The 26,760-nt window shown below is 54.8% G+C and overlaps 2 protein-coding genes across 2 annotated transcripts; one reads left to right on the top strand and one right to left on the bottom strand.

The window, feature by feature from the left end:
• Window positions 1–614: 614 nt before the first annotated feature.
• On the top strand, window positions 615–2,870 carry LOC146433501 (aquaporin-12-like). Its single transcript, XM_085069912.1, has 3 exons — window positions 615–1,240; window positions 1,676–1,792; window positions 2,689–2,870. Exons 1-3 carry the CDS (start codon window positions 634–636, stop codon window positions 2,868–2,870), a joined length of 906 nt encoding a protein of 301 aa, XP_084926038.1. The 5' UTR covers window positions 615–633.
• Window positions 2,871–4,826: 1,956 nt separating this feature from the next.
• LOC146433502 (galactose-3-O-sulfotransferase 2-like) lies at window positions 4,827–12,502 on the bottom strand. Its single transcript, XM_085069914.1, has 4 exons — window positions 12,433–12,502; window positions 8,295–8,405; window positions 6,731–7,646; window positions 4,827–6,100 (listed from the first exon to the last, which is right to left on the bottom strand). Exons 1-4 carry the CDS (start codon window positions 12,459–12,461, stop codon window positions 5,258–5,260), a joined length of 1,899 nt encoding a protein of 632 aa, XP_084926040.1. The 5' UTR covers window positions 12,462–12,502; the 3' UTR covers window positions 4,827–5,257.
• Window positions 12,503–26,760: the final 14,258 nt, after the last annotated feature.

The raw sequence follows: 26,760 nt of genomic DNA on the forward strand, positions 1-26,760 counted from the left end.
ATCTGTTGGCTCTTTGTGTGTGTGAGAGGAGCTGGGTTACCCACGAGCACTGCCTGCCCTGGGCATGCAGGAGAGCCTGGAGGGATGGGAAATGTGGGCTCAGCATGGTGGCACTTCTGCCGCAGAGCAGGGAAATGACCTGGAAATCACATCAGGTGTTGTTTACCACAGAATCCCAGAGTGGTTTGGGTTGGAAGGGGCCAAACACCCATCTTCCCACCTTCCACTGTCCCAGGTTGCTCCCAGCCCTGTCCAACCCAGTCTTGGACACTTCCAGCGATGGGGCAGCCACAGGCATTGGAGCCAAGCAGGAAGAAAATGAAGTTTGTTGTTCCTGCAGGAGGAGCTGTCAGCTGCTGTGGGCTCTCAGGTGTGACTGCTGGGGCTGGGGGCTCAGTGCCTGCCGGGGATAACACCTGGATTTGCTGGCACAAAGCACTTGGTGGCTGCTCCAGCTGCTGAGAGCCTGGCAGCTCCTGGTGACACCAGCATTTCCCACACGTGTGGCCTTTCCCAGGCCTGTTGGGCTGTGCCACGTTTGCTTTCACCTGCCTTTATAAAGAGGAGGTGCAGGAGCTTCCTCTGCTCCTTCCCCGCTCTGGCCCAGACTCTGCCCACAGCACAGCCCTCACTATGGATGGCCTGAACGTCTCCATGGCTTTTTTCCTCCTGGCTGTTGGGCTGTGCCAGGCGCTCAGGTGGTTTTCCAAGAGGCTTCTGTCTCCTGGAACACCTGGCTACCTCGCCAGGGAATTTGCTGGCTCCTTACAGTTGTGCATGAGCTGCCTGGAGCTGAGGATGCTGATGGACCTTGGCCCCTGGGCTGGTGGCTTTGGCCTGGACGTGGTCCTGACGCTGCTCTTCCTCCTCTCCGCTGTCCACAGCGCCTCTTTGGCCGGAGCATCCGCCAACCCCACCGTGTCTCTGCAGGACTTCCTGCTCCTCCAGTCCAGCCTGGCAGTGACAGTGGCCGAGCTGCTGGCCCAGGCTGTGGGCACAGGGACAGGCTGGGCTGTCACCCGGCTCTACTGGTCCTGGGAGCTCTCACAGCTCCACTTCTTCCAGAACCTGATGGCTCCCGAGTGCAGCTCCTCCATCCGCTCCTCCCTGCCCCTCGCTGCCTTTGTGGAAGGTTCCTGCTCCTTCCTCTTCCACCTCATCTTCCTCAAGGTGCGGCAGAGCCACCCCCTGTACAGAGTCCCTGCGCTGGCAGCCACTGTCACCTTCCTGACCTACACAGGTGAGCAGCACTGGCGGTTCTTTCTCTGAGTTATTCAGAAAAGTGCCTCATTCCTGGGGGAGGAAGAGCCCCTTTTCCAGCTTCCAGGGCTGGAGAGGTAGGAATTAATGAGGTAACCATTACTGAGGTGTTTGTTTTCTATTATTTTGGGGAATATTCGTTTTGGGATGAAGGTGGCAGTTTAGGGTGTTTGGGCTGCAGGTGGATGTTGGCTCACAGCCGTAGCTCAAGCTGGGATCACTTCCCTGGAATGTCCCCTAATGTAATCCCTCAGTGCTGCACTGAGCTTTTCTGCTTTCCACCAAGCTCAGGGCAGTGAGGGTGGGATTTCCCCAGTCCAAGGGATGCCCCAGGCAGGCAGGAGGGGTCACAGCCTCTTGTCAGTGTTCCAAAGGATGCAATGGGATTCTCGGGCACATTTCTCTTCCCACACAGCTGGACCGTTCACAGGGGCTTTCTTCAACCCTGCCCTGGCCACAGCCACCACCTTCCACTGCTCGGGGAACAGCTTCTGGGACTACATCCAGGTTTACTGGCTGGGGCCCCTCGCAGGTGAGATCTTCCCAGGGGGCAGGAGCTAGGCTGGGGGGCAAGGCAGAAATGCTGGGTGTAGCACAGGCTGTTCTGGCACAGGGTTGAGCTTGGGGCCTGCCAGTTGCAAGTGTCATTTTTCATCCTGCTTGTTGTCTCTGGAGTCATCTCCTTGCTATCCATTTTTAAAATCCAACTTCTGCACCATACAAGGGCAGAAATCTCCCTGATGCCAAAGTCTGGGGGAGGTGTAGCAAAGGGATTTTAGGGCAATGAACTCGGCTTTGAGGTTCTCCTCAGCTTCAGGATGATCACGGGGAGCTGGATACGTGCTGACAGCAGAGACAATTCCCTGACTGGAGGGTGGAGCCAGGTGGGAGTTGGGCCCTACTCCCAGATAGCAAGTGATGGGACAAGTGGAGATGGCCTCAAGTTGCCCCAGGGGAAGTTTAGGTTGGATACTGGGAAAATTTCTACCCTGAAGGGTGGACAGGCACTGGCAGAGTCTGCCTGAGGCAGTGGTGGAGTCCCCATCCCCATCCCTGATTTAAAAGCCACGTGGATGTGGCACTTGGTGACATGATTAATGGTGACCTTGGCAGCACTGAGGGAATGGTTGGATTTGATGGGCTCAGAAGGCTTTTCCAGCCTTAGTGATTCTGTGCCAGAAAACCCCTGGGGTGGTTTGTGGCCCTTTTGGGTCAGAACAAGCCTTGTTTATTACATTGAGGACACAATGGTTAAATTCTCCTTAAAGCAGTACAGCGAGTACAGTCCCCCTCAGCTCTTGATGGAGACATCAGTGGTGCTGAGCTGCTTTCTGCTCATGGTGAAGATCCCAAAAACTGCTGCTGAGCCGTGGGGAGGGTGGAGATGCTCGACAGAGCACACAGAAAGGCTCTGTGCTCTCATTCCAGGGATGCTCGCTGCCCTCCTGCTGTTCCAGGGCAACATCCCACGTCTCTTCCAGAAAAACCTCCTCTACAGCCAGAAGAGCAAATACAAGGTGCCCAAGGCAAAGGTGACAACACAGGTGGAAGGTGACAAAGCACAGTGGAAGAGGAAAGGAGGGAAGAGCAGCTCAGAGCCCCATGCCTGAGCCGGGGGTGCTGGCAGCTCCTTTCCTGGGAAAAGGTTTCCCGCTGTGGAGGATTTTGCTGCTTGTTCAGTCCTGAAAGCATCACAAAGGAAACCTTGCAGGACACTGAGCCCCTGAGCTCCTTTGGGAATAGCTCTGAAATGTTTCAAGCCCACATTGCTACTTCAGAGAGAAAACAAGGAACACTTTGGCATAAATTGCTGGTTGTCTTGCACTGCCAGGAGTCTTACAGAAAGTTGGGACCATTCCATGGGCAGGCTTGAGCAACTCGGGGTTATTGCATCGTGCAACGCCTGAAATAACCCCACTGGGTCTCTTGCAGCCCCAAAAACAAAGTGTAAACGAGTAACTGCCTTGGAGACTTGGGATGGGGAGGAAACAGGCTTTGATCTTTCGAGTTATTAATGGATACTTGTCAAAAATTGGTGTTTTTTGAGTCCTTGAATTGCACAGACTGACCCTGGCAAGTCTTGGAGAGGAATTTAAAATGCTCCAAGGCAAGAGAGTTCCTTGGCCACGGGAGATCCTGCTCCTCTGGGGATGTGCTTAGCCTGGGTTTTGGTGCTGTGAAGCATCAAGAAATGGTGTACAAAGAATCTGTGGTTAAAAAAAAAGAAAGAGATCTGGGCAGCTGCTGTGGTTGAGCAAGTGCATCCCTGGGCTCTGCTCCACATCTATGTGAAATACCCCTAACTACAAAATTACAGTTTGTGGGGAAAATATTAAAAAATAAATGCTGTGGTTGGCGTTTGGGTGAGTGATGTCATCCCTGTGGGCCCTGCTGGGAGACATTCCTGAAAATGGGGCTCACTGTGATGCCCAAACCACCTGTGCCCTGCCTGCTGCCTGCTCTGGAAAAGGGGGGAATGTGGTGGGAAACACCTGATGGGAAATGGGGATCCCCCTGGCTGGGCTGAGGCCAGGGCACCACACGGGAGCTGCACCCCGAGCTCTCTCCTCAGGGAAGAGCACAGGGAGGTTGTGATGTTCTGGCTGTTCCAGTGTCCCTGCCCTGGGTCACCACGGCAGGAGCTCGAGCAGGAATGAGCTGCTCCTATTTCCTGAGGTGCAAACAGGGAATAAGGAAGTGGCACCCAATTCAAATGAGGAGTGGAGGTGTCAGAGGCAACTTTGGTACTCAGTGTCCAGCCCTGCTCCTCCCTGTGCCCTGCTGTGTCCAGGGGGGACAACCCCAGGGTGCTGCACGGCCTCTGGGCTGCCCATCCCAGTTGATTTCCTCTGGGATTGCCCTCTGGAGGGACCTGCAGGCCCCAGGAACCCCAGACCTCTGAAACCATGAGCTCACCCCATAACCCAACAGGAGAAATCAGGGAAGGGAGCAACACAGCAACACACAGATGTGCCTCAGAGATGAAACTTTATGGAACACACAACACCCCAGAACCATGGAGCAAAATCCCCAAAAGATGGCCCCAAACTTGTGCCTGGCTGGATGCTCAGCACTGCCCCAGGAAGGACTCTTCCTGGTTAAACTGAGCAGGAGACCCTTGGGTGGAAACTGAAACCTTTGAGGCTCTTCATGCTTGCCCCAGGGAGAGCCTGGGATGCTCAGATCCCCCCGGCCAATTTTTTCAGAACCTCTTTTTGTCTGGAAATTGTACTGAAAAAACACAGATGGACCTCTGTTTATCGCAGCTGATTTGCTGGCTCTGCTTTTGATTCAAGGAGAAGTACAGTAAGAAAAAGTAAGGCTGAGTTGCCCTCCACAAGTCATTCCTGTGGGAGTCTTTGCCTGGACAGTGTAAGATATTTCTGCAGCAGCTCGAAGGGGTGGGTTGGGATTTGATAGGCTCGTGAGGTATCTCCTGGTCTCACTGGTGTGGAATTTTTTTTTTCCTTTTCAGGACATTTTCAGATGTTTGGGATGTGATTCTGGGGCTGCTGGGGAGGTCATCTACTGGGCCAGAGGGATGTAATTAAGAGGAATTTAAGGAGTAACAGTGAATGTTGTTATTTTTAATTAAGAGGCTGCTTTTCCAGCACGGCAACGTTAACGGAGCAGAGGAGAGCTGCAGCTGCACAGACAGACAGACTTGTTCCTAAGCTATAAATCAAACTCCCCAGCTCTGATTTACAGCTCTGCTGCAATCTCTGATGAGGATTTGGGCTGCCCTCCCGGCTCTGCCCCTCGCTACCGGAGCCGGTGCTGTGCTGAGGCTCCAGCTGCTGCCTGCGGGGTTTGCCCTCTGGAAAAGTCCTGTCGATGCCCGGGATGTCCCTTGCAGCCTGTCCCGGCAGCCTGTGCTCAGTCCTGCAGGGACAGAGGTGCCCGTGGCTGGCGTGGGCAGCTCCCCCGGCCCGGGAGGGCTGTGCCTCGCTGCGCTCAGCAAGGGCGGATGGAGAAGGAAGGATGCCCGCAGGGATGCTCAGTTTCGGGTGGCCTCCAGAGCATCCTGCCGGGAGGGAGCGGGCCGGGCGGTCTCGGGGGGCTGCGGGGGGAACTGCTTCTTGTAGAGCATGCTGCTGTACTGCAGCTCCGGCGTCACCAGCCGCCGGCAGGTTTGCTCCAGCTCCCGAGCCAAGCCCTGCTTCAGGTTGTAGCCCAGGATCCTGGCCCCGCCGTGCTGCAGCGGCCGCAGCGAGGAGTCCTTGATGTCCTTGGGGGCCACACTGCCCGTGCCCTGCAGGCAGGTCCTGGCCAGCTCGGCCCGCCGCTCCCGCAGCGCCCGCACCTCCTGCCGCAGGCGCTCCCGCCCGACGGCGCGCTCGATCCTTTCCCAGAAGGTCCTGTTAAAGTAGGTATAGATCTCCCAGTCCAGCCTGTTCCACTCCTTCAGCTTCTCCACGACGCTGTCGGGCAGCGGGGACTTGGTGCTGCTGTCCCTGGTGTTGAGCGGGAAGGACACGACGCTGTCCAGGTCCCAGCACAGCATCTCCTTCAGCAGCACCATGGACTCGTCGAAGTACTCGGAGATGAGCAGGAAGTCGAAGGACGCCTCGATGGCCTTCAGCATGAGCTGCACCCGCTCAGGGGACACGTCCCCGTCGGGGTTGAAGCCGAAATCGAAGGTGATGAGGTTCCTGGCGTAGTGGCGGTCGCCGCTGGCGGGGTTGTAGTAGCGCTGGGGGTGGCGCAGGAACTCCTCCAGGCTGCGGACCCGCGAGAAGGCTGAGGCGCCCTTGTAGTACACGAAGGAGGATTCCATCAGCTGCACGGGGTTCCTCAGGATGGAGAAGTACACGGCAGAGCTGGGCACCACCTTCTGCACCTGCAGTGGGGAAAAGGAGGGTGTAAAGGTGGGTGGGGAAAGGGACCCTGTCACCCACCATGCTGATGAGCAGAGCACTCGCTGGGGCTGGAGATGGGGGTGCTGGGGAGGGTTTCGGGGTGCTGCTCATCAAAGGAGCTGTGGGGAGCCCCAGAAGAGTCACTGCAGAACTCCTCACAGTGAGCTGCCACAGCTGCATGGCCTGGCTGGGATGGAGACAGTGCCACCTCCTTCCCTTTCCCCACGCCTGCCTGTCCCCAAGTGGTATCCAGAGGGGTGGGTGCTGGGCACAGCTGACCTGAGATGATGCACTTTGGATGTTCCCCTCGTGCAGCTGGTCCCTTCTGGGCCTGTCCAGGGAGCAGGACATGTCCCAGGGCCCACCAGGCAAGAGCAAGATGAGAGTTGCTGACTGCTACAGACGCTCTCTCCCATCTTGCCATGGCTCACAGCACAGGGATTCATCAAACCAGCTCACAGGGGCTCTCAGGAGATACCAACAACATGCCAGGTACCTGTGGGCAATCCTGGCTCTCTTTAGCTCATCCCCAAAGAGTTTATGTGCTCAAAATGTGCCCCATGAGCCCCTCTGCCCTGCCCTGCTCATCGCTCAGAAGGCTCTGCCCGTACCTCAGGCTGCAGGAACCGCATGTGATGACACAGGATGTTGAAGCGCTGGGGGCTCTGCCGGGAGAAGCCCTGCACAAACCTGGCCAAGAAGTGGTGTGGGTAGTAGAGCTGGTAGCCCCCGCCCAGGGGGAAGGCAAAGGTCAGGTTGTGCATCTCCCCAAAGCGGAACAGGATGTTCATGACGGTGCTGCTGGCGCTCTTGTGGACTTTCAGGAAAACAATGTCAGTCTTGGGCTTGCACGTCTTCCCTGGAGAGGTGACCCCTCCAGCCTGCTGACCTCCAGCTGTCACCTCCTGGACCTTAAAGGCTTCTGTCCAGCTTGGGGAAAATCCTGTCTGCAGGTCTGTTTTGTAAGAATCCTCTGCCTGCAGAGGCTGAGCTGAGTTTGGCACGAGCTTTGTAAATGAGGTGCCCCACTGAGGGTGGGGAGAACCCACAGCTCGAGGCTGAGTCTGGCTCTGTGCCTCCACCTGCACCCTTCCAGGAGGGGACATTCCCCTCTGCTCCTCCGTGCTCAGCCTGTTTGCCATGATGATGAACTTGCTGGTGACAGCTTCTGCCAAATCTGCAGTGATCCTCCCAGGAAGGCTTGGAGAAGGAATATCTCTGTCTGCTTTTCCCAGGTCAAGAAATCGAGGTTTCAGTCCAGTGGGTGACAGATGGGCTTTCGCCTTCTCGCTACTCTCCTCAGGCTGCTGCACCCACTGCTCCTCCTGGCTGCTTTCCAGAGGGGTGTACTGCCTGGAGTACAGGTGCATCCTGAAAACATCCTCAGTCAGAGCAGGCTCTGGCACGGCTTGCCTCTGCCACTGCGGGGAGTCATCCTGCCACAGCAGGTCAGGGCTGTGCAGGGCAGAGCCCAGCCCGTGGCCCATGGTCTGCTGCAGGCCACGCTCCAGCTCACACTGGCAGCTCCTGTGACAGGGAGGACACAATGCTCAGCTGCAGGAGATGGAAGGACGGTGCAGACGTGGCTCCTCTGCAGCCCAATGAACCCCCCTGGCCCCCCAAGGTCACCCCTAAACACATTTCCCCCTTTTCTTGGGGTGGGTGGCACTGGTGATGGGTGTAGGGGCTTCACTGCTGCCCTGGAGGGTGGGGTGGGTGCAAGAACTGGGGCTGGATCATCCTGGGGGTCTTTTACAACCTTAATGATTCTAGGAAGAGAAGGACAGGTCAGCAGTGGTGTGCCAATGCCTCTGTCTTGCTGGAACACAGTGGGCTGGTGGAAGGGGCAGAGAAGAGCAGGTGGCCTGGAGAAGCTGCAGGAATGATTGCAGATAACCTCAGACTGGGAGGATTGGCCTCAAGGGCTGTAGGGTTTTGTGGTGAGCCAGGACAAAGCCAGAGCAGCCTTGTCTGACCCCAGAGCAGGCTCAGCTCTGGCCAGGGCATAGGGGTGGGATGTGGGACCCCCAGAGACTCCTCTCCCACCTGGATTTTCCTCCCTGTGTGAGGAAGAGCCTGCTGGGTGGTTTCAGGAGGGCAGTTCTGAGCCCACCTCAGCAGCCAGTGAAAGGCTGGAGGATGAGGTGCAGGTTTGTAATTCTGCTCAGCACCTACCCAGGAGGCTGCAGCTTCTCCACAACCTGAAGTGTGACCAGGAGGAGGATGAGGAGGCTGAAGGAGATCCAGAGCCGACCTGGCTGGCACCTGTAGATTGCACTCAGCTTCCTGCAAGGAAACAGACATTTGGGATCATTGGTGAGGAGAAAAAGCCAACACCATTGGTGTGTGTGAGGCAGGCGGGAAAGGCGCCTTGAGGCTTTTGTATTTTTTAATCTTTATTTAAGGTAAGGTCACGTTTCCATGGGTGGAAATGATGCAGAGGTGGTGATAACCAAGGAACCTCCGAGGCTGTGCCCCAGCAGTGCAGCCTCGTGGAAATTTCCAGATGGGCCACAGATATTGTGCTGAAAAGCAAACAGTGATAACCACCCAGTCCCTTGGCTGCTCAGGGACGCCTTCCCGGAGCAGCCTGAGCTCCCCTTGGCAGCAGAACAGAGCACTGCCTGTGTGCTCCCTGCCCTGCCTGGCCGAGAAGGATCAGGATCCTGTCTTTATCAACACGGACAATAAATCTCTTTTTTTCCTCTGCTCTCCCCACTCCCTGCTATTGGGTTGCCATCTGCACAGGCTCCAGCTGTGACTGCAGATGTGATGCCACCATAGGGGCCCCAGCAGTGCCTGGATTTTAGTTTGATTTTAGCCATGTCTGCAACAGCAGTGTGATTTCTTCACACTTCACACTTCATCAGAATTGTGCTATCTGGGTTTAGGTTGTGTGTGGTGACATTCAGGCTGTGGAAATCCTGCCACAGGGCTCCTACTCTTTGTAGGGCTTGCTGCAAACCCTGGTGGAGGTTGATTGTGGCTTTAATCTTCAGCAGAACTGTCGAGGGACTGGAAAAAAGGATTTGTTTGTATTTTATTTTTTCACAGAAAGGTTGTCCAGTCCTGGCAGATGTGGCACTTGGAACCATGGGTTAGTGGTGGCCTTGGCAGTGCTGAGGGAAAGATTGGACTCAATGATCTCAGAGGGCTTTTCCAACCTGAATGACTCCATTATGCTGCTGGTTTCTCCCCAGGGAGCTCAGTGTTGCATTAACAGGAGATGGTTTATACTGGAGATCTGATTAAATCCCCTGGGATTGGGCTCTGCTGAGGGGGAAACCCAGCCTGCCAGGGCTGCTCTCCCCTCTCAGAGGAGCAAGGATCTCAATGGGAGGAATTAATGAGAGCAGAAATTTGGGCAGAGCCTGCTTGGAAGCCACGTTTCAACAGCCACCCTGGCACTGCTGGCATCCTGCAGTGGTCAGCTTTGGACCAAGACAGTGGCACTGGGACTGCAAAGACCTGCTTCTCCCAGAGCTTCCTCGTCTCCCTGGTGCTTTATCTCCTGCCCTGGGCAGTCCTGTGGCATGTGGGAGCAGAACTCAGTGACACAAACGTGGGCTGTCCAAAGGGGTCACGTGCATCCTACAGGTACAGGTCAGGAATTTGGGTTTGCCTTTGAGAAACTGGATTTGTTCCAGGAAATCATTGCCTGTCATGACTAAGTAGGGGTTTGACAATGACAGCACTGCTCGTGGTACTTTGGACATTCATGGATATAGCTCTGCCCTGCTCCCAGTAATGTTCCTTATTGAGATAAAACTCTCAGCTCCTCCCAGGGGGATTTTAGTGTCTAAAATACTGTGGACTGGAAAGGCTGGGAGGTCTTAGCCGTGGCAGTGCTACTGAGGATTCAAAAGGTGTCATAGCAGCCCATAATTAGTGCCCATAATTCCTGCCCATCAGCAGCACAGCATCCCCAATCTCAATGACACCTTGGCAGTGTCTGTGCTCTTTGCCACTTGGGGAGCAAACTGCCCAGCCCAGGTGAGACAGGAGGTGGCAAATGCATGTCTGGGTCACTGCCTGCCTGTGTCAGCAGCACGAGGAGAGCCTCGTGAGGCCTGAGATAAACAGATGTGACAAAGAGCAGAAAAATGCCAAATGCTTCAGCAGAGCCAGGAGGGAAGGTTGAAGCAGAGACATGAGGCTGCCCAGAGCTGGTGTGGGGAAAGGCTGGTTGAAATAACTCCATGTGGAAGACAGAGAGACCACAGAGGGAGAAGGCAGTGAGGGAGGAGCTGCCCCAGAATGAAGTGATTCCTCTGGATCTGGTTGGAGACTCAATCCAACTCTCCCATCACTCAAGGCAAAGCTGATGGCAATTTTGTCTGGCTGACAATGCTAAGAAGGGAATGAAGAGCTGCAGCACTGTGATATTCAGTGATACACACAAACTCTTGGGGGGATCTGCAGGAGCACACAGTGACAAAGGCAGAGTGATGGAACACTTCCTCCAGGCAGTGCTGGGGTGCAGCACCCTCTGCCACTCCCGTGTCTGTATCTGGTGCAGCTATAATTCTGGCCATGCTTCCACAGAGGTTCTAAGCTTTCAGCATGGGAGAATCTGTGAAAGATCTCCTTCAGCCCTTCTGAGGTGCCTGTTGTGTTGGTGGAACACCCAGCTGAGATCACCCAGCACGTGTTTGGCTGCCTGGGGCTGACCAGGCTGGCACAAAGCCGGAGCTGCCCTTCCCTCCTCCAGGCTGCCTCTGCTGGAGTACATGGACATCAAGGAGGGTGTGCTGGGAAAGTGGCAGTGCTGACATTTGCCCTGAAGATGCCAAGAAGTTGCATTGGAGGCAGCAAAACATCGATTAAATGATGTTGGAGCAGGTGGATGAGATGTGGCAGAACAACAAACCTTCAAAAGGCTCAGCTGCCTTTGAGGGTGACCCCTGAGGTGACAGCCTCCTCTCCCTTTAACACACCGGGGTGGATCAGGGCTGTGTGTCTCGGGGCAAAGTTAAACCTGAGAGCAGAGCACCAGGAATGTGTCCAAGGGCACTCAGAGCCCTGCAGGGTGGCTTGGGTCCTGCAGAGTCTTCAGAGATGCCTCCATCTGCAGGCAGGCTACAGCTGAAGAGCCCCCTCAGACCAGAGCCTGTGTGCTGTCACCTCCAGAGGTGACAAACAGGGTGCAGAGCAGGATGCAGCACCCCAAAAATACTTTTGGCTACAAGTGCTCAGTGGCAGAGCCAGAGCAGCTGGATCCTCCTGTGCTGGCTCAAGGGATTTAATCCAAACCTGAACTGATGGTCAAATCTTTGCAAGGGGTGGTGCCCCAGCTGTGTCTCAGTGCCACTCAGCAGGGGACAGGGTGCCTGGGGTGCTGCTTGGCAGCAGCTGCCGCTTGTTCTCAGCAGGACTGCACATTTCCCCTCTGTTTTTCCTCTGTGCTCCAAGCAGAGCTTCCCTCTGACCTTCCTTGTGCCCCTTCCTTGTGCCCCTTCCCTGTCCAGCACAGAAACAAATCCCCCAGGCAGGATGGCTCTGCAGCTGGAAGTCCCCAGGCCCTTGGGGTCCCAGCTGGCTGTGGGTGCTGCAGGAGGTGCTGAGGCTGAGCTCACCAGATAAGAGAGTGGCAGAAAAAGATGTGGCTTTGCTGTGCCCAGAGATTCTCCAGGCACTGAGTGAAGTTGCACAAGGAATTAAGGCACACAAGATGTGCACCAGGCACAGCCTGCTCCCTCTGACCACTCACTGGAGCCATTTTTTGGGCAATAAATGAGAAAATGGGCAAAATGGTTGGAGGGATGCTCAGGTAGCACAGCAAGGGCACAGTGGCACTGCCTTCCTTGACAGCTGAGTTGGGAATAACCCTGAGCTCCCTCACACTGCAGCTCTCCCCTCTCTCCAGCAAAGGACTCTGCTGCAAAGTCAAGCCTTGCCCTCCCCTCATCCCTTCTGTCCAAACCAGAGGCTGTGGAAGAGGACACCTCACCCTGGGTGCACTCATTGGGGCAGCCATGTGAAAAACCTGCACAGAGAAACATTTCTGCTCCACACCTACCCCACTGGTGATGCCTCACCTGGGACACTGCAGGAGGGACAGCATCCTATTGCCCTGCCAAGGTCTGTGCCATTCTCCTTCCTTTATGGCAACAGCCTTACAAAAGATACTGTTTTGAGCTTCACCAGAAGGGAAAAGAACAAAAGCTCTCCCTGCTCATTCCCATCACCAGTTCAACTTTTCCCCATCACAGAGGGATCTACAAGGACATAACCTCTGGGTAGGATGAAAAGTAAATTTTACTTAGGGAAATAGAACTTTACTTGAATAAATACATAAAAATATTCTACTTACGTGACCAAATACCTTCTGAACTTCAGCATGGTGAGCTGGAGCCTTGGCTGGGGAGCAGGTGGTTTATCATCCGCCCCAGAGACTGGAAAGCAAACACCCAGAGCCTGGGCTGTGCTGCAGCCAGAGGCCCCTCCCCAGAGGGGCACTGGGATCCCGGCAGACCTTCCCACCTGTGCCCTGTGCCTGCCCAGGGAGTGCCCAGCCTCTGGGAGGGTGAGTGGCACCTTCACCCCTGCCAGGCACTGCCACGTCAGGCAGAGTGGTGGGCAGGCTGTCCACCCGTGCCAGTGTCCCTGCCTCACTCCTTGGCTTCACCCACGGCTGTTGGTGTTCCACTGTGACCCCTTCTTTTCCTTTCCCATGTCCTGATTGTGGTTCTTGACAAAGCTGAGGGCAGAGCTGGTTGTGAGTGTTGAGATTTTGACACTCCTGGTGTCTCCAGGTCAGTGCTGCTGAGACTCTGGGATGGCTGCTTCACCCCAGCATGGCAGGGTGCTGGTCCTGCCCAGCTGGGGCTGGGGTCATGGCAGTCCCTGGTTTGGGGCATGTCCCTCCAGCTTGGGGGGACAACAGGGGCCAGGCTGAGGGTGGCACATGCAAGACATCCATGTGTTAAGTGGTGCCTGGAGCGGCGAGTGTGATGAGGGGAAGCAAAGTCCTCAATGCCCATGCTGGGACTGAGCTGTGCCACGGTGACCACGACAGCCCTGCTAGGAAGCCACCAGTGGGAAAGTGGTCAGTGGCTCTGCTTCCTGCTGGCTGGTGGGCAATGTAAGACAGCTCAAAGGAGGACTGGGAGGCTGCCCTCCACCATGGAGGTCCTTTGGCCACATCCTTCCCCTTGGAGGCTCATCCCAGCATCCCTCACAGCATCAGCCATGCCCTTGTGTGACCAGGGAGCTTGGCAGGGACTGTGTGCTCCTCCTGTTTGGGCACAGACTGCCAGGGCAGTGAGGAGGGGGAGGGTGGCTGGGACATGGGACACGAGTGGCTCAAGCTGTGCAGCACCCAGACTGCAGGGCCAGGTGGCTCCTGTGCCTGCTGGCCCCAGAAGACAGGACCTGGCTGTGTGTGCTTTCCCTTGCCCTGTGCCCATGGGGCTCAGGAAGTGCAGAAAGGGTGGATAAGTCACTTCCAGCCTGCACCTCAGCTCTCTGGAGGGACAGAAGGGCCCAGCTCCCTCCTTCCCCGCTGCCAGCAGGGAGGCAGCCGTTCCCCTCACCCTGGCACAGGCAGGCGCTGCCTCTCCCCATCCACCTCATCAAAACCACAAGTTTGCTGTGGGGCTCTCGTGTTCTCCACCCATCCTGGGCTCTGGCTCTCTGCTGGGGCTGGCAGCTCCCCTGGGAGTCTGGGGCTGCCTGAGAGCCACAGGGATCAAGTGCTCTCTGATGCAGGGACTGAGGGTCAGGACTTCTCCCCCTGCTTCCCTCTGCACAGCCATGCTCTGTGCAATCCCAGCTGGATAATCCTGCTTGGGGTAGAAGGCTGTGAGCATCCCCCATGCAGGATCTCCAGGGAATATCCCATTGCTGCAGGGCCTGGGGCACCTTTGCTTGGGAGCATCCAGAGGCTCATCAATGTGAGGGTGTCCAGCCAGGCTTCATCGTGCTTCTCTTTGGTTGTTTCCTCTTGCTTGATGGTCGCTGGTGGGATTCTCCACTGCTCATCACTTGTTTCCTTAAGGACAAGCCTATTTGTCTGTGGTGGCCTCATGGAGGTCCAGTTTCCATATGTAATCACACTCAGAATCTCCTCTATTCCTGTTTGCAACCTCTTTCTTGGGGCATTACTGGATGCATCTGTGGAGGAAAAACTCAAGAGGTGAAGCTGACTGCTCCTGCAGAATGTGGTGATGGGAAGCACAGCTATGCTCTCTGCTGCCTGTGTGCTTCCTGTGCCAGAGCTGCAGCTCAGGGACCTCAGCAGCTCTCTTGGGATCCTGCTGCCACCTCACACCTGCATCCTACAGAGGATGCTGGACTGGGAGCTGGGCAGGAGCAGTGGGGATGGCATTGCTCTGAGACTCTGGTCTCTTCCCTGCCCCAGGTGCTGCAGGGGGATCAGATATGGGCAGGTAAATGCACCTTCTGCAGCTGTGTGTCTTGAGAAGCAAAGGTGCCCTCCTGGCAGGCATTGGGCACTCCTTGGGTGGCTGCATGTGCACTGCTGACCTCAGCAAAAGGCAGCTGAGGAGACCTAGAAGCTCCAGTCCCCTCCTGTCCCATGTCCCTGTGCAAGATGATGAGCAAGGAGATGTCCTCAAGGCCCTCAGGACCTTGCCACTCTCATGCAATGGCTTTCCTGCTTGGCCCAGAGGAGCTGCTGGTGGGTTTTTCCCAGGATTGCTGGACAAGCTGCACCCAGAGAACATCCATCTGTGGTGCATTTGTACCCAGAGTTGAGGGGAAGAAGAACACAGGGGAAGTGTCTCTCTGGTGAACAGGAAAGGAGGCCTGGGAAGGTGATTGTCCCTCTGGTGAGGAGGAGAGCAGAGCTGTGACCTGGATTCCCAACCAATTGCCACAACAATGGATTCTACAAGGGAGAGCCTGGGGTTTGCAAGAGCTTGAGCCTCGCTGTCACCTCAGCCAGCCATCTGCCTCCCTTCCTCCTCACCTTGTTCCTTTTCCTGCTGGGTGGGGAGCACTCCAGCACAAAAACAACCCAGCAGAGAGCTGTGTGTGGGCTGTTGTTTGGGCTTGCTGAGGGCAGATTGTGTTTGCCATCAACAACACTCCCTGCTGAGCCCCGAGGTGTGAACAGCAGCCTGCAGGTGGGTGGCACAATGGGGCTCCTGGCAAAGGTGACAGCCAGCAAGGACATGCCTGGTGGGAACAGGGGGACTTTGCTCTCTTGAGAGAGCTTCTTTGTTCTCCTGAGAGAGCCTGGATGGTGCTGCAGAAGCGAGGAGCAGGAGAAAAGCCCCTGCTGCTCCCTGGGACAGTTCCTTGGCTAAGGAGGAGACCCATGGCTGGCAAGAGGGAAGCAGCTGCAGCCTGGAGGGCACAGGCAGACAGGGAGGTGTCTTGGTTAGGAACAGAGTCTGGGGTCTTGGGAAGATGAAACTGCTGCCAACTGGGGAAATTCATGGGGATTTCCTGGGTCTGGGGTGGCTTGCAGAGGTTTTCTGAGTGAGAAAGTGGTTTTCTGAGTGAGTGGAGAGTGAGGGAGCTGGAAATGGCTCCCTGCTTTTGAAGTCAAAGCAGAACATCTGCAAAATAAACAAAAACCTCAGAAAGGAGGAGTCAATACTGCTTAAGTGAACCCAGCCTGGAAGAATTTGTTGCCACTAGGATAAGTCAGGGAAGGAATGCCTGATGTGGGACTGAGTTCCATTCTTCCATTGGGATGACCACAAGGTCCCTGCTCACATTGCTAAGATATGTTTTTTCCCCATATTTAATTCTTGAATTTTGATATTTCTGTTGTGTTTGTGTGTTTGCACGTGCACTTTGCTTGAACAAGGATTTATCTCCATTGTTTTCTGCCAGCACATGGTCACTTTGGCTGTGCCATTTGTACCCTGGCAGCCTGGAGCTTGCTGGATCTCAAAGAGGGATGTAAAACATGAGGACTGTGTGTGCCTTCCCAGCAAGAGTCAGCTGGCAGTCCTAGATGCAGGGACAGACTGGGGGAGCCACATTTTGGGTCACTCTGATTTCCTAGGTCTGTAATTTTTCTCATAAAAGTCCTGATGGAGATGCACTTGAGAGGGGGACAAGCTGTCCCCTCACTGCCAGCAAACCCTCTGTGCAGCTTTTCTGTTTGCTTTTCAGACCAATTTCCATACAGACCTGTTCACAGACTGACCCATGATATTTTCTGGATGACTCTCTCCGGGGTATCCAGCTCTCTGCCTTATCAGAAATGTGCAAGTTTGCTTTCCCAGTCGTTCTCCAATCTATCACCCCGTGGGCCTCCCCTTCCGCTGGGCAGCTGTACTCCATTAGCACCCACCTAAATTGATATTTAGTTAATTTTACACTCAGCAGAGAGAGAGAGAGACATGCCCATTTCCCCATGAACGCTGAAGTGAGCCTGCCCTGCAGTGCCCATCGATACCAGCTCTCTGAAAGGATGCTCAGGGAGCAAATGCATCTGGCTGGGAATTTGGGAGCAAAACGTGGTGGGAGCTGAGTGCAGGGCTGGTGCTGTGGCTGCTGGGATGGGTGGGACCTCCCAGTCCTGGGGATCTTGTCCCACAGGGGATGAGGCAGAGCCTGTGCCAGCACCAGGCAGAGCTCCTGTTGGCTGGGAAGGCTGAGGAGCAGCTGGATGAGCTGGCTTTAGGCAAGGAGTGCGTCATTGCTCTGGCTGTATGGTTTTGGCTGGCGCTGGGACTTTGGCCCTAATCGTACTTTTATTTGTTCTTTAATCTCAGTCACCTTATCAGAAGCCTTTGAACAACCAAACACATCTCTGCTCACCTGGGGAACAGGCTTTGCTGTTTCTTTTTGGCAGGTTTTGTTTGCTTGCCAGAGACCTCCGAGAGATTAAGGTGATCCCTCACAACCCTGGGCTTTGCCTCTGGAGGCTGCAGCACTTGGGTGCTGAAAGACATCTATATTTTAGGGTGACTTTGACATTAGATCAGATCCCACAGGGTCTTGTAGGATCCAGGATCTTCTGAACCATTCCTGAGACTATCCTTGTTGGCTTCTCCAAAGACTTCAGGTTACATGTTACTGGGAGGACTTTCTGGTCTGTGTGCAAAAGAAGAAATGAAATTGGGCATCCCAACCACGGGGTGCCCTGGGCTCTCCTCAGCAGGTGAGATGAGCATCTCCTCATCATCAAATTTTGTCCAGTTTTGGGCTGGTCAGGACGAGAGAGACCTGGAACTCCCAGAGCAGGTCCAGTGGAGGATGGCAAAAATGCTGAAGGGCCTGGGGCATCTCAGTGCCCAGGAAAGGCTGAGGGAGCTGGGCTGTTCAGCCTTCAGAGCAGCCCAGCTGACAGAGGCCCTCAGCCCTGGGTGTCCCTGTGTGCAGGGAGGGTCACAGCAGGGACCACGCTCTGCTCCAGGGAGCTGGCCATGGCACCAGAGGAACGGGCAGAACTGATGCCCAGGAAGTTCCCCCTGGACAGAGGCAGAACTTTCCTGGGCAGTGACTGAGCCTGAACAGAGACCAGAGGCTGTGGAGTCTCCCTCACTGGAGATATTCCAGAGCTGTCCAGACACACTGCTGTGCCATGTGCTCTGGGATGGTCCTGCTGGATCAGGGAGGTGGGACCAGGTGAGCCACTGTGGTCCCTTCCAGCCTCACCCATTCTGGGATTCTGTGGGGCAGCTCCCATGGGTGAATTTCATGCAGTTCATTTGCTCCTATTACCTCCAGTCCTGTCACAGAGCACTGCTGAGGAGAGCCTTGTTTCCTGCCTTCATTCCCTGCCATCAGATGTTTATACACATCTACAAAGTCCCTCCAAGATCACTCTGCTCCAGGATGAGCAGCTCCAGCTCTCTCAGCCGCTCCTCACATGGAGGATGCTTCAGACCTTCACCACCTCCACAGCCTTGCACTGCTCTGGCTGCAGTCACTGAACCTCTCCTGTGCTGGGGAGCCCAGAGCTGGAGCCAGCACGGCAGGCACGGCCTCACCAGCACTGAACAGAGTGGGAAAGAAGGCTGCTGGAGCCTGGGGAGCTGTGCTGGATCCAGGGATGGCCAAGGATGTCTTTAGAACTCTGCATGGCTGGGGGAGCCATGTGCTGGATGTGACCCCGAGGAGTGGGTGAGTGCTGGGTGCAGCCCCAGCTCTCAGCCAGTGCTTGGTGCCCACAGCGAAATTGTAGAAATGGTTTTCAGGTGAAGCCTGGACAGAAAAGCTGTATTGATCGAGGGAAACTAGGTGGAGCAGGTGTTGACAGAGCAAATGCCTTTTGAAACATATCAGCAGGCAAACAGGGTGGGGAGCTCCTGGGCTGATGCTGCCGCCTATTTATGGAAGTCGTGACAGGATGTCCAGATAAACGTGATGCCTCACCTAGCGGAAAAAAGCAACTAAACAGTGAAATCTAGGAGAGATTTTATGGTTTCTAGGAAAGTTCAGCATGGCCATGTGTGGACTGAACAGTTGCCCCCATCACTACAAGAGTTTGAGGGGCTGGAGTGAGTCCAGAGATGGGAATGTAGCTGCAGAAGGGGCTGGAGCACCAGGAGGAGCTGAGGGAGCTGGGGGAGCTCAGTTTGAAGAAAAAGAGGCTCAGGGGAGACCTCCTTCTCCACAACTGCCTGACAGGAGGGTGCAGGTGGGGGTTGGGTTCTGCTCCCAAGGAAGAAGGGACAGGATGAGAGGAAACAAGTTGTGCCAAGGGAGGTTCAGGTTGGATAGCAGAGAAGATTTCTTCACAGAAAAGATTGTCAAACGTTGGCACAGTTTGCACAGGGCAGTGGTGGAGTTCCCATCCCTGGAGGGATTTAAAAGCTGTGTGAGTGTGTCACCTGGGGACATGGGTTAGTGGTGGCCTTGGCAGTGCTGGGGGAATGAGTGGGCTTAATCCTGGAGGGTTTTTCCAACCTTAATGATTCCTAGACTGCATGTGTGAGTTACCCCAGCCTCAGCTCACACTGAAGGGTGTTTGAGCTCCTCTTCAGTCAGAGGAAGGACACTGGAGCCTCCTCCTCACGCATTGAGAGTCTTAGTCATCTTGTGAGGCTGTGCCAGATTTCCTGGGCATTTGTCCATGGAGTCCCATCAACAAGTGGAATAGTGCTAGTGTCCTTGAAGGGATTGGAGATGGAAGAGCACCCACCAGGGAAAGGGCAAAAGCAGTGCCTGGAAAACAACTGTCCAGAGATCTGGGAATTTTGGGTGGAACAGAGGACCTGTGTATGTCAGAGGGAAGATGGACAACCCAGCAGGGCATCAGCAACCCAAGATGTTCCTGGAAGGTGTTCATGAAATCTGCTTGTCCAAGGAATAGAGGAGCCAACAAGGAGAGATGCTGTGCTGGATCTTGTTCTCACCAGCAAGGAGGGGCTGACTGGCAATGTGAAGCTCCAGGGCAGCCTGGGTGCTGTCATCATGAAAGGGTGGAGTTCAAAATCCCTAGGGCAGCAAGGAGGGTGCAGATCAAGCTCCCTGCCCTGGGCCTCAGGAGAGCAGACTTTGGTCTCTTTAGGGAACTGCTTGTTCAAGAACCATGGAATAAAGCTCTGGAGGGAAGAGGGGCCCAAGGAAGTGGGTTGGTATTCAAGGATCACCTCCTCTGAGCTCAGAAGGGATGAATCCCAACAAAGAGGAATCCCAGAATCCCAAAATCCCAGAGTCCCAGAATGGTTTGGGTGGGAAGGAGCCTTAAAGCTCACCTTGTTTCAGCCCCTGCCATGGACAGAGGACACCTTCCATGAGACCAGGCTGCTCCCAGGCAAAAAACCCAGGAGGTCTCTGTGGATGAACAAGGAGGTGCTGGAGAATTTCAGACACAAAAAGAGGGTGGAAGCAAAGACAAGTAGCTTGGGAGGAAAGCAGAGATTGTCCAAGCAGGCAGAGATCAGCTTAGGAAAGCTAAAGCACTGAGAGAATTAAACCTGGCCAGGGGCATGAAGGGCAACAAGAAAAGCTTCTGTAGGTAAGTTGGAGATAAAAGTAAGATTATAGAAAATGTGGGCTGTCTCTGGAAGGCAATGGGAGAGCTGGCTTCCTAGGACATAGAGGAGGCTGAGGCACTCTGATTTTTCACCTCAGTTTTCACGGACAAGTGTTCCAGCCACAGTGCTGGAGGCAATGGCAAGGCCTGGGAGAATAAATATCCTCCTCCTGTAGGAGAAGGTCAGGTTTGAGGCCATTTTAGGGACCTGGAGGTGCATATGGAGCCCCTGAACACCAACATCCCAGTGAGGATCCATCATGGATTTAGCTTCTTGATCCATCCTGGCTGAGTCCTGGCTCTCACGTGGAATGAGCTGATGCCACCTGGCAACAAAGCCACAGCACCACGGTGTGCTCAAGGCAGGGATACTGCTGAAAGCCCTGCCAGGACTGGATCTGCCTATGGGTAACCGAAACCTCCTATCTCCTGCTCCTCTGGAGAGCCAGGAAGGGCAGAAGGAGCCACCTTGACTCCTGGCATAGCCTGGGGGCTCCAACAGGAGGGTGCTGCTCAGAGGGAGCTGCTGGGAAAGACCAAAGGGTCACCTCCTGCTTGCCAGGGTTTCCCACCTACATCTCCATGAGATTTCCATCCATCTCCAGGGTAGAAGGCACCCTGAGGCCATGGTCACCCTAAGCAACTTCACCCTGTGCTCAGCTGCCCTCCACACAGCCCCCAACACTCCTGACACTGATCTGGGGACTACTCCTGGGAAACAAGGTCTGCCAAGGCAGCAGGGAGGGGTGGGCAGGAGCTCAGCCCCAATGCCAGGAGCTCTGCAGCCACCTGGGTTGTGGAAGGGGATGGAGCAGGGTGGCAGTGAGGACCTGGTACCCTTTGGGACACACAGCCACCTCACAGCTCCTGGGGATGCCTCAGAATGGGGAAAGGTTCTGGGCTTCTTCAGAGGAGACCCCCTAAACAGGTTTTTCCCATCTGGGGCTCTCTTGTCTTGGGGAGCTCAGCACTGGACACAACACTCCAGGAGTGACCTCCCCAGTGCTGATCCTGTCTTGATCTGCTGCCAATCACCTTTGCAGTCCATCAGCCACATGATCCCTGCACACAGCAACCTTCACAGGAGGAATTAGAAACATCAGGAGTAGCTCCATCCCAGGTTATGGGAGACAGCCCCTGATGAGGATGCTGGGACCCAGGATGAGAGCAGAGGACACAGTGCCGCTGCCCAGGGACACTGGGTGCTGCCCTGGCAGCATGGCATGGCCTCTGCTTGTCCCCAGGACATGGCCACATTCCATCCAGGGCACCTGGCTCCCAGCAGGTCTCTCTGCTGCTCTGGCTCAGCAGAGCAGGACAGAGCCAGTCACAGCTGGGGTCTCAGGAAGGGGAACTTGCTTGCAGGGGTCCCTCATCCCGGATGGGTTTGGAGGCACCACCCCTTAGTGCTGGGAGCAGGGCCACTGGAAGTGCTCAGGGAACCCCAAGAGATGATCCCGATCCCAGTGCCAGGGCAGGATGGGGGCTGGTGCAGCCCAGCAGGGGAAGAGCAGCTCAAAAGGCTTTAGCACAGCTGTCCCTGGATGCTGCTGGCTCTCAGACCAAGTCCCCACAGCATCCCCTATAGCTTTGGTTGGCAGGGGTACCAGGGGCCCTTTGGGCCAGCGCATCCAGGAAAGCCCAGGGCACAACCAGGACCCTTCTCAGCACTTTCCCTTCTCTTGCCAGGGCTCCACAGTTCATCTCCCATGCACAAGGACATTCAAACCAAATGGGGATCTCTGTGAACCATGATCTCCAGGCTATGCACTCCCAGGCATGCTGCTGTCAGCACTGCCCTCAGCTCCTACCAGGCAGCACCAGAACACAGCCCCTGCCAGGACAGTCCAACTGCCTTGGACAGAAGCTGGCAGAGCAGCCCCCACGAGAGCTTGGCAGAGTCAGCCCCTTTGCTCCTACCACCCAGAGTTTCTTCTGGCAGCAGCCACAGACAGTCTGGATCAAAAGCCACCTGCAAGTCCTGCCCCTCAGAGCATCCTGGCAGCAGCCAGGGCCTGGCAGCCATCACAGCCCAGGCAGCAGCAGCAGCAGCAGCGAGGGCTCCCGGCTGCTTCAGCTCCTCAAGTTCAGCTGGAGCAGCTTGTGCTGAGCTCCACAAGCCTGGCTATGCAGAGGGGGCATTTTATCCAAGCCCCAGCAGCGCTCCAGCCGCCCAGGGAGTCCCCCTGCCTGGCAGGAGGCCACAGGCAGCTTTTCTGAGCCCAGACTCTCCCAGACTGTGCACAGGCTGCACACAGGGCTGCAGGTGCTGCTTGGCCAGTTCTGGGCAGGCACTGGACCATGCTGGAGCAGTCAGCTCCATCCTCCTTCCCCACCCCAGCTCCCCACACAGCTCGGGCTGCAGTCTGAGCCCCCAGGTCACCCCATGGACACAAAGGTTCTCCTAGAGGTGCCAGGGGACAACAGGCCAAGCTCTTGTCAGAACACCCAGCTCCTTCCTTAGAGCAGCCTGATTTCCATCCCAAGCTCTTCCTAACACCTGAACATCTCTGAGAACAGACTCCTCCTTTCAAGCCCAGCAAAAGCCTGAGGCAGTGGTGACCATACCACACATTTCTAGGTGAGGAAGGAATTCAGACTCGAGACCTTTACTGCTTGTCCCTGCAGGGGTCATCAAAGCAACATAGAAATCCAGGTAGCTGCCCAGGGAACAGGCACAATAAAATATTTCCTGCTCAGAGTTACTTTTTGTAGGAAAAAAAAGCCCTTGAGATTTGCATTTTCTATCCTCAGTTACAATGGAGGAATTCTGACATGTTTTAAGAAAATTAATATTTGGTCCTTGGAAACCTGCAAAGGGGATAAAATTCACAGGGAGTCTCACTTTCCACCTCTGCTTTTCCACCACATGCTGATCTTTTGTGTGGCCTGGCTCCTTCACCACCACCTCTTCACCCTGAGAAGGAAGGAATTTTAAATCAAATCTCAAAGAAAGTCATTCAGGTCTGAATTGTGCTGGTCCACCAGCTCTGTGGTCTGGTCCCTGGAGCTCCCACAAGCCAGTGTGTGACACCTCCAAGTATGAATGGAAAGCTGATGCTCAGTTCCTAAAACTGCTCCATTGCACACACAATGAACCCAAAAGGCAAGGGTGGCCTTTCTCCACTCCTTTCTTCAGCAGGACTGGACTTGAATCCCCCCTACAAGGGGATTTGGTCCTTTGGACACCCAGTGTCTGCTAATGGCTTGATTTATTTGCCTATTTCATTATTTATTATTTTTCGAGGCTTTTGCTTGCACTGGTGCTGCTTTAGGGTGTTCATGGCTCAAGGTGTCAATGTATTTGCTCAAGCAGCAGCTGCAGCTCAGGCTCCTGCTTGGTTCTCCTGGCACTGAGGCTGGTGATAAACCACATTCCCATCCCTTCTTGCCTTCAGGACAGTGCTGACACACAGATGTTGGATGTTGGCCAAGGGACTGTCATGTTCTCCAAGACCAGCTGAGCCCCACTGTACGATATTGTCCATTATTTATGGTAAATGAAACCATTAGCCATATGGTTAATTAATTAACTGTAAAGCACTGTTTATGGTTGGTCACCACATCCTACCCCAGTAATTGAGCTAACTGGGCTGGCAGTGCCCTGTCAGACAGGATGGGTCACTTGAGGAGTGACAAGGTGAGTCTCAGGCGCAAATCTGGCCCCCGTGGCCACAGCAAGTTCCTGCAGGTGCCGAAGCCCTGAAGGTGCACCATGCCCCACTGGGATCCCACCATGGACACAGTGAGGTCGTGGCACTGCTGGGGGAGCTGCAGGGCCAGCTCTGGCCATTGTGTTTGAGCAAGGGCTGTGCAAACAGCACTACGTGCCTGGCCAAGGCTGCCGCTGCCATTTCTTGTTGGCAGCGTGGGGTCGGAGGTTCAGAGGGACAGATTCAGGTCCAGAGTCTATGTGTGAGGAGAGCTGTGACTCGTCAGAGTCGTGAGGCGCTGGGGACTGAGAGCTGTGGCCTCGGGAGCACAGTGGGTGCTGTGGGGCAGGAGGGGAAGGGCAGATGGAGGTGGATGTTGTGAGGAAGAGGAGCACAATCTGCTCTTTTCCTTTCTGTATGTTTGCCCACACACACTCTGCCCCTGCACCACCTCTGTGGCTCCTGCCCTGTCACCTCTGATGTCCCTTCTCATCTTCCTTCTGGGCCTGGAGAGACCTCCCTCTTTCTGTGGGGTCTGAGAGCATGTTTGTCCCACAGGACCTGAACAGAGTCCTACAGAAAGCCAAGGAGCTGAAGCAGGTGACATGCTGTGGATGCAGTGAGGGGGATGGGGTGCACTGGGGCTGTGTGTGAATCCACATCCCCCACCCCTCACCCCACAGTTGCATAAGTGGTCCAAATACCAGTTCTTTGCAGGTGTTAAAACATCCCCTCCTCCAAAAGTGCAGTGGGGCTGGGAGAGGAGTGTTTGCTGAGCAAGCAGCTGCTGATTGCACAGATGGGACTCATTAGGCTCCAGGTGGGTTGAACTTTGTTCCAGGAATCACCTATTACAACTTGCTCTCCCCTCACCTCCACTGCCTTGGCTTTGGATCCTTTTCTCTGCCGTGGGCCAAGGGAATGACCTTCCTCTGGGCCATCTATCATGGAATCCCAGGATGGTTTGGGTAGGAAGAGACCTTAAAGCTCATCCAGGTACAGGCCCTGCCATGGCAGGGACACCTTCCACTATCCCAGGCTGCTCCAAGCCCCATTCAAACTGGCCTTGGACATTTCCAGGGATCCAGGGGCAGCCAATGCTTCTCTGGGATAAGTTTTTTTTCTACCTTTGATGCCTCTTGGTTCTTCCTTACACTTATCCTTTGGCAGAACTCCTCAGAGGGGCTCCTGTCCCACCAGAGCTGGGTAGAATTGATGCATTTTTTGATGCCTGTCCCTGGGGTGCTGTAAGGAGGCAAGAGCTGATATTTAGGAAATTCCCTGCAAAACCAGGCTGGGGGAGTGCAGATGCCACACAGTGTGGATTAAAGCAAGAGCTGTTGTGATGTTACCACTGCTGGCATGACTCAGGAGACATCTTTCCCCTGTCAGATCCACAAGGAAAATATTCACCCAGCAAAGCTCGGCTGGGAAGCAGGGAAGAAGGGAACAGACACTGCTGCAAACAATCAGCTGGGACACCACATCCCAGAAGGAGTTATCTTCTCTTCCCATTGGTTGATCCCATCTTTGTTTCTGAGTAAGGAGAAGGCAGGTCCAGCTTGGGGGAAAGTAAAGACATGAGGAATTGTGCCCCAGGAGAGAGAGACTAGAGCACTCCAAACTGTTTGGCATTGAAAGGGCAAAAGGGGAGGCCACAGACATGGCTTAAAGTGGTTTGGGATGAATGACAGATATGAGGGGAGGTCACAAGGAATGGAAGAGCTCTGCAGGTGTTTGTGTAGCTGCAGTGGTTTCCACCAGCCTGGAAGAGTCTGCAGACCATCTCAGGAGTGCTCTGTGTGCTCCCATGCTTGGTAGCTCCAGGAGGGTTTGGCATGATGCCCCTCCAGAAGAGCCCCTGCATCCCAGGGAATGGATATCACTGTTGTGATATCACCTGTGGACCTCTGTCCTTCTCTTGGTGCAGGAAATGTCTCATTCCAGATGTTCCTCAGCCAGTCTGGGAGCATTCTTTTCCTTTGAACAACCAACACCAGAAGATAGTGCATAAAACTGTTCTCCACCTTTACACTGCTCCTTAACCTTAGCTGATCTTACAGATCACAATCTTCTAGATGTCCCCTGCATTCCCTTTCACCATCAAAGTCTCTGAGCAGGAAGTGCCTGAACACGAGAGTTTGACAGCTGTGAACTGGGTAAGGGCTGAGTTAAAGAAACATATTCAGAAAGAAAAGGGGATAGTCCCTCAAACTGGGAACCCAAGCTGGGAATCTTGCCATTTGTTAGAGCTCAAAGAGCTCTGGTCCAGCTGTGTGTGCTGCCCCTGGAGCAGGGCTGTGTCTTGTGCCCAAGAGCTGGAGTTCCCTTCTTGGCTCAGCCAAGAAGATTGTAGATGCAGGACAGTGACATGAGCAGAGCCAGCACCCCACTGCAGTCCTTCAGGAGACGATGGCATCCAAGGTTTGGGTTGGAACACTGTTCCTGGTTTGGTCCCTCAAGCCAAGACCCTGAGTGCTGCCAGGAGCTGGCCACAGTCCCGAACTCCAGGTGTCCCAGCTGGGGACAATGTCCCTGCCACGGGACTTGGGCCACAGCACATCCTCTGTGTTCCCCCAGCTCCTTTCTGCCTGCACCTCTTTTATTTTTGAGCGGTCACCTGTGACCAGAAGGAACTGCACCGTGGCTGCTGGACAACTGAGCAGCCTGTGCTCTGGATTTGTGAGCACAGCAGACATAACCCTGAACTGCTCCAGGTGCACATGTCTCTCCCTGAAACCAGGACAGCTTGACTTGCAGTTAATCCTTTAATTCAGTTTGGATTAATGAAGGTGGGAATAACCTCTGAGCCACCACCTGTGCCCTTTAACAGGAATATACTCCATGCTACCTCTGCTGTAATTACAATCTGAAGGTTTGTAATTACAAACCTTGTAATCCCATCAACCCTGGGATGAGAGAGGCAACTCAGGTTTAACTTTCAGGGGCTAAACCAGTGCTCCCTTCTTTTGTCTTCTGCAGTTTATTAAGTCTTCTCTCACAGCCAGAGCCTGCAGTGTTTCCATTAGGTGTTGCTAATGGAAATATTATGCTAATGAGAAAAAAGTTGATGACTCTT

This window comes from Lichenostomus cassidix, chromosome 9, assembly GCF_008360975.1.
Source record: "Lichenostomus cassidix isolate B80296 chromosome 9, HeHo_3.0, whole genome shotgun sequence".
In the NCBI taxonomy this organism is placed as follows: Eukaryota; Metazoa; Chordata; class Aves; order Passeriformes; family Meliphagidae; genus Lichenostomus; species Lichenostomus cassidix.

What these genes read in the sequence shown, in the direction of transcription:
- LOC146433502 (XM_085069914.1), bottom strand. Translation starts at nt 12,461, where the DNA reads ATGCTGAAGTTCAGAAGGTATTTGGTCAC. An exon ending in TTCAGAAGGTATTTGGTCAC is followed by an intron (nt 8,406 to 12,432) that starts GTAAGTAGAATA and finishes GTTTCCTTGCAG; the next exon opens with GAAGCTGAGTGCAATCTACA. An exon ending in GAGAAGCTGCAGCCTCCTGG is followed by an intron (nt 7,647 to 8,294) that starts GTAGGTGCTGAG and finishes TCCCTGTCACAG; the next exon opens with GAGCTGCCAGTGTGAGCTGG.
- LOC146433501 (XM_085069912.1), top strand. Translation starts at nt 634, where the DNA reads ATGGATGGCCTGAACGTCTCCATGGCTTTTTTCCTCCTGGCTGTTGGG. An exon ending in CACCTTCCTGACCTACACAG is followed by an intron (nt 1,241 to 1,675) that starts GTGAGCAGCACT and finishes CTTCCCACACAG; the next exon opens with CTGGACCGTTCACAGGGGCT. An exon ending in CTGGCTGGGGCCCCTCGCAG is followed by an intron (nt 1,793 to 2,688) that starts GTGAGATCTTCC and finishes CTCTCATTCCAG; the next exon opens with GGATGCTCGCTGCCCTCCTG.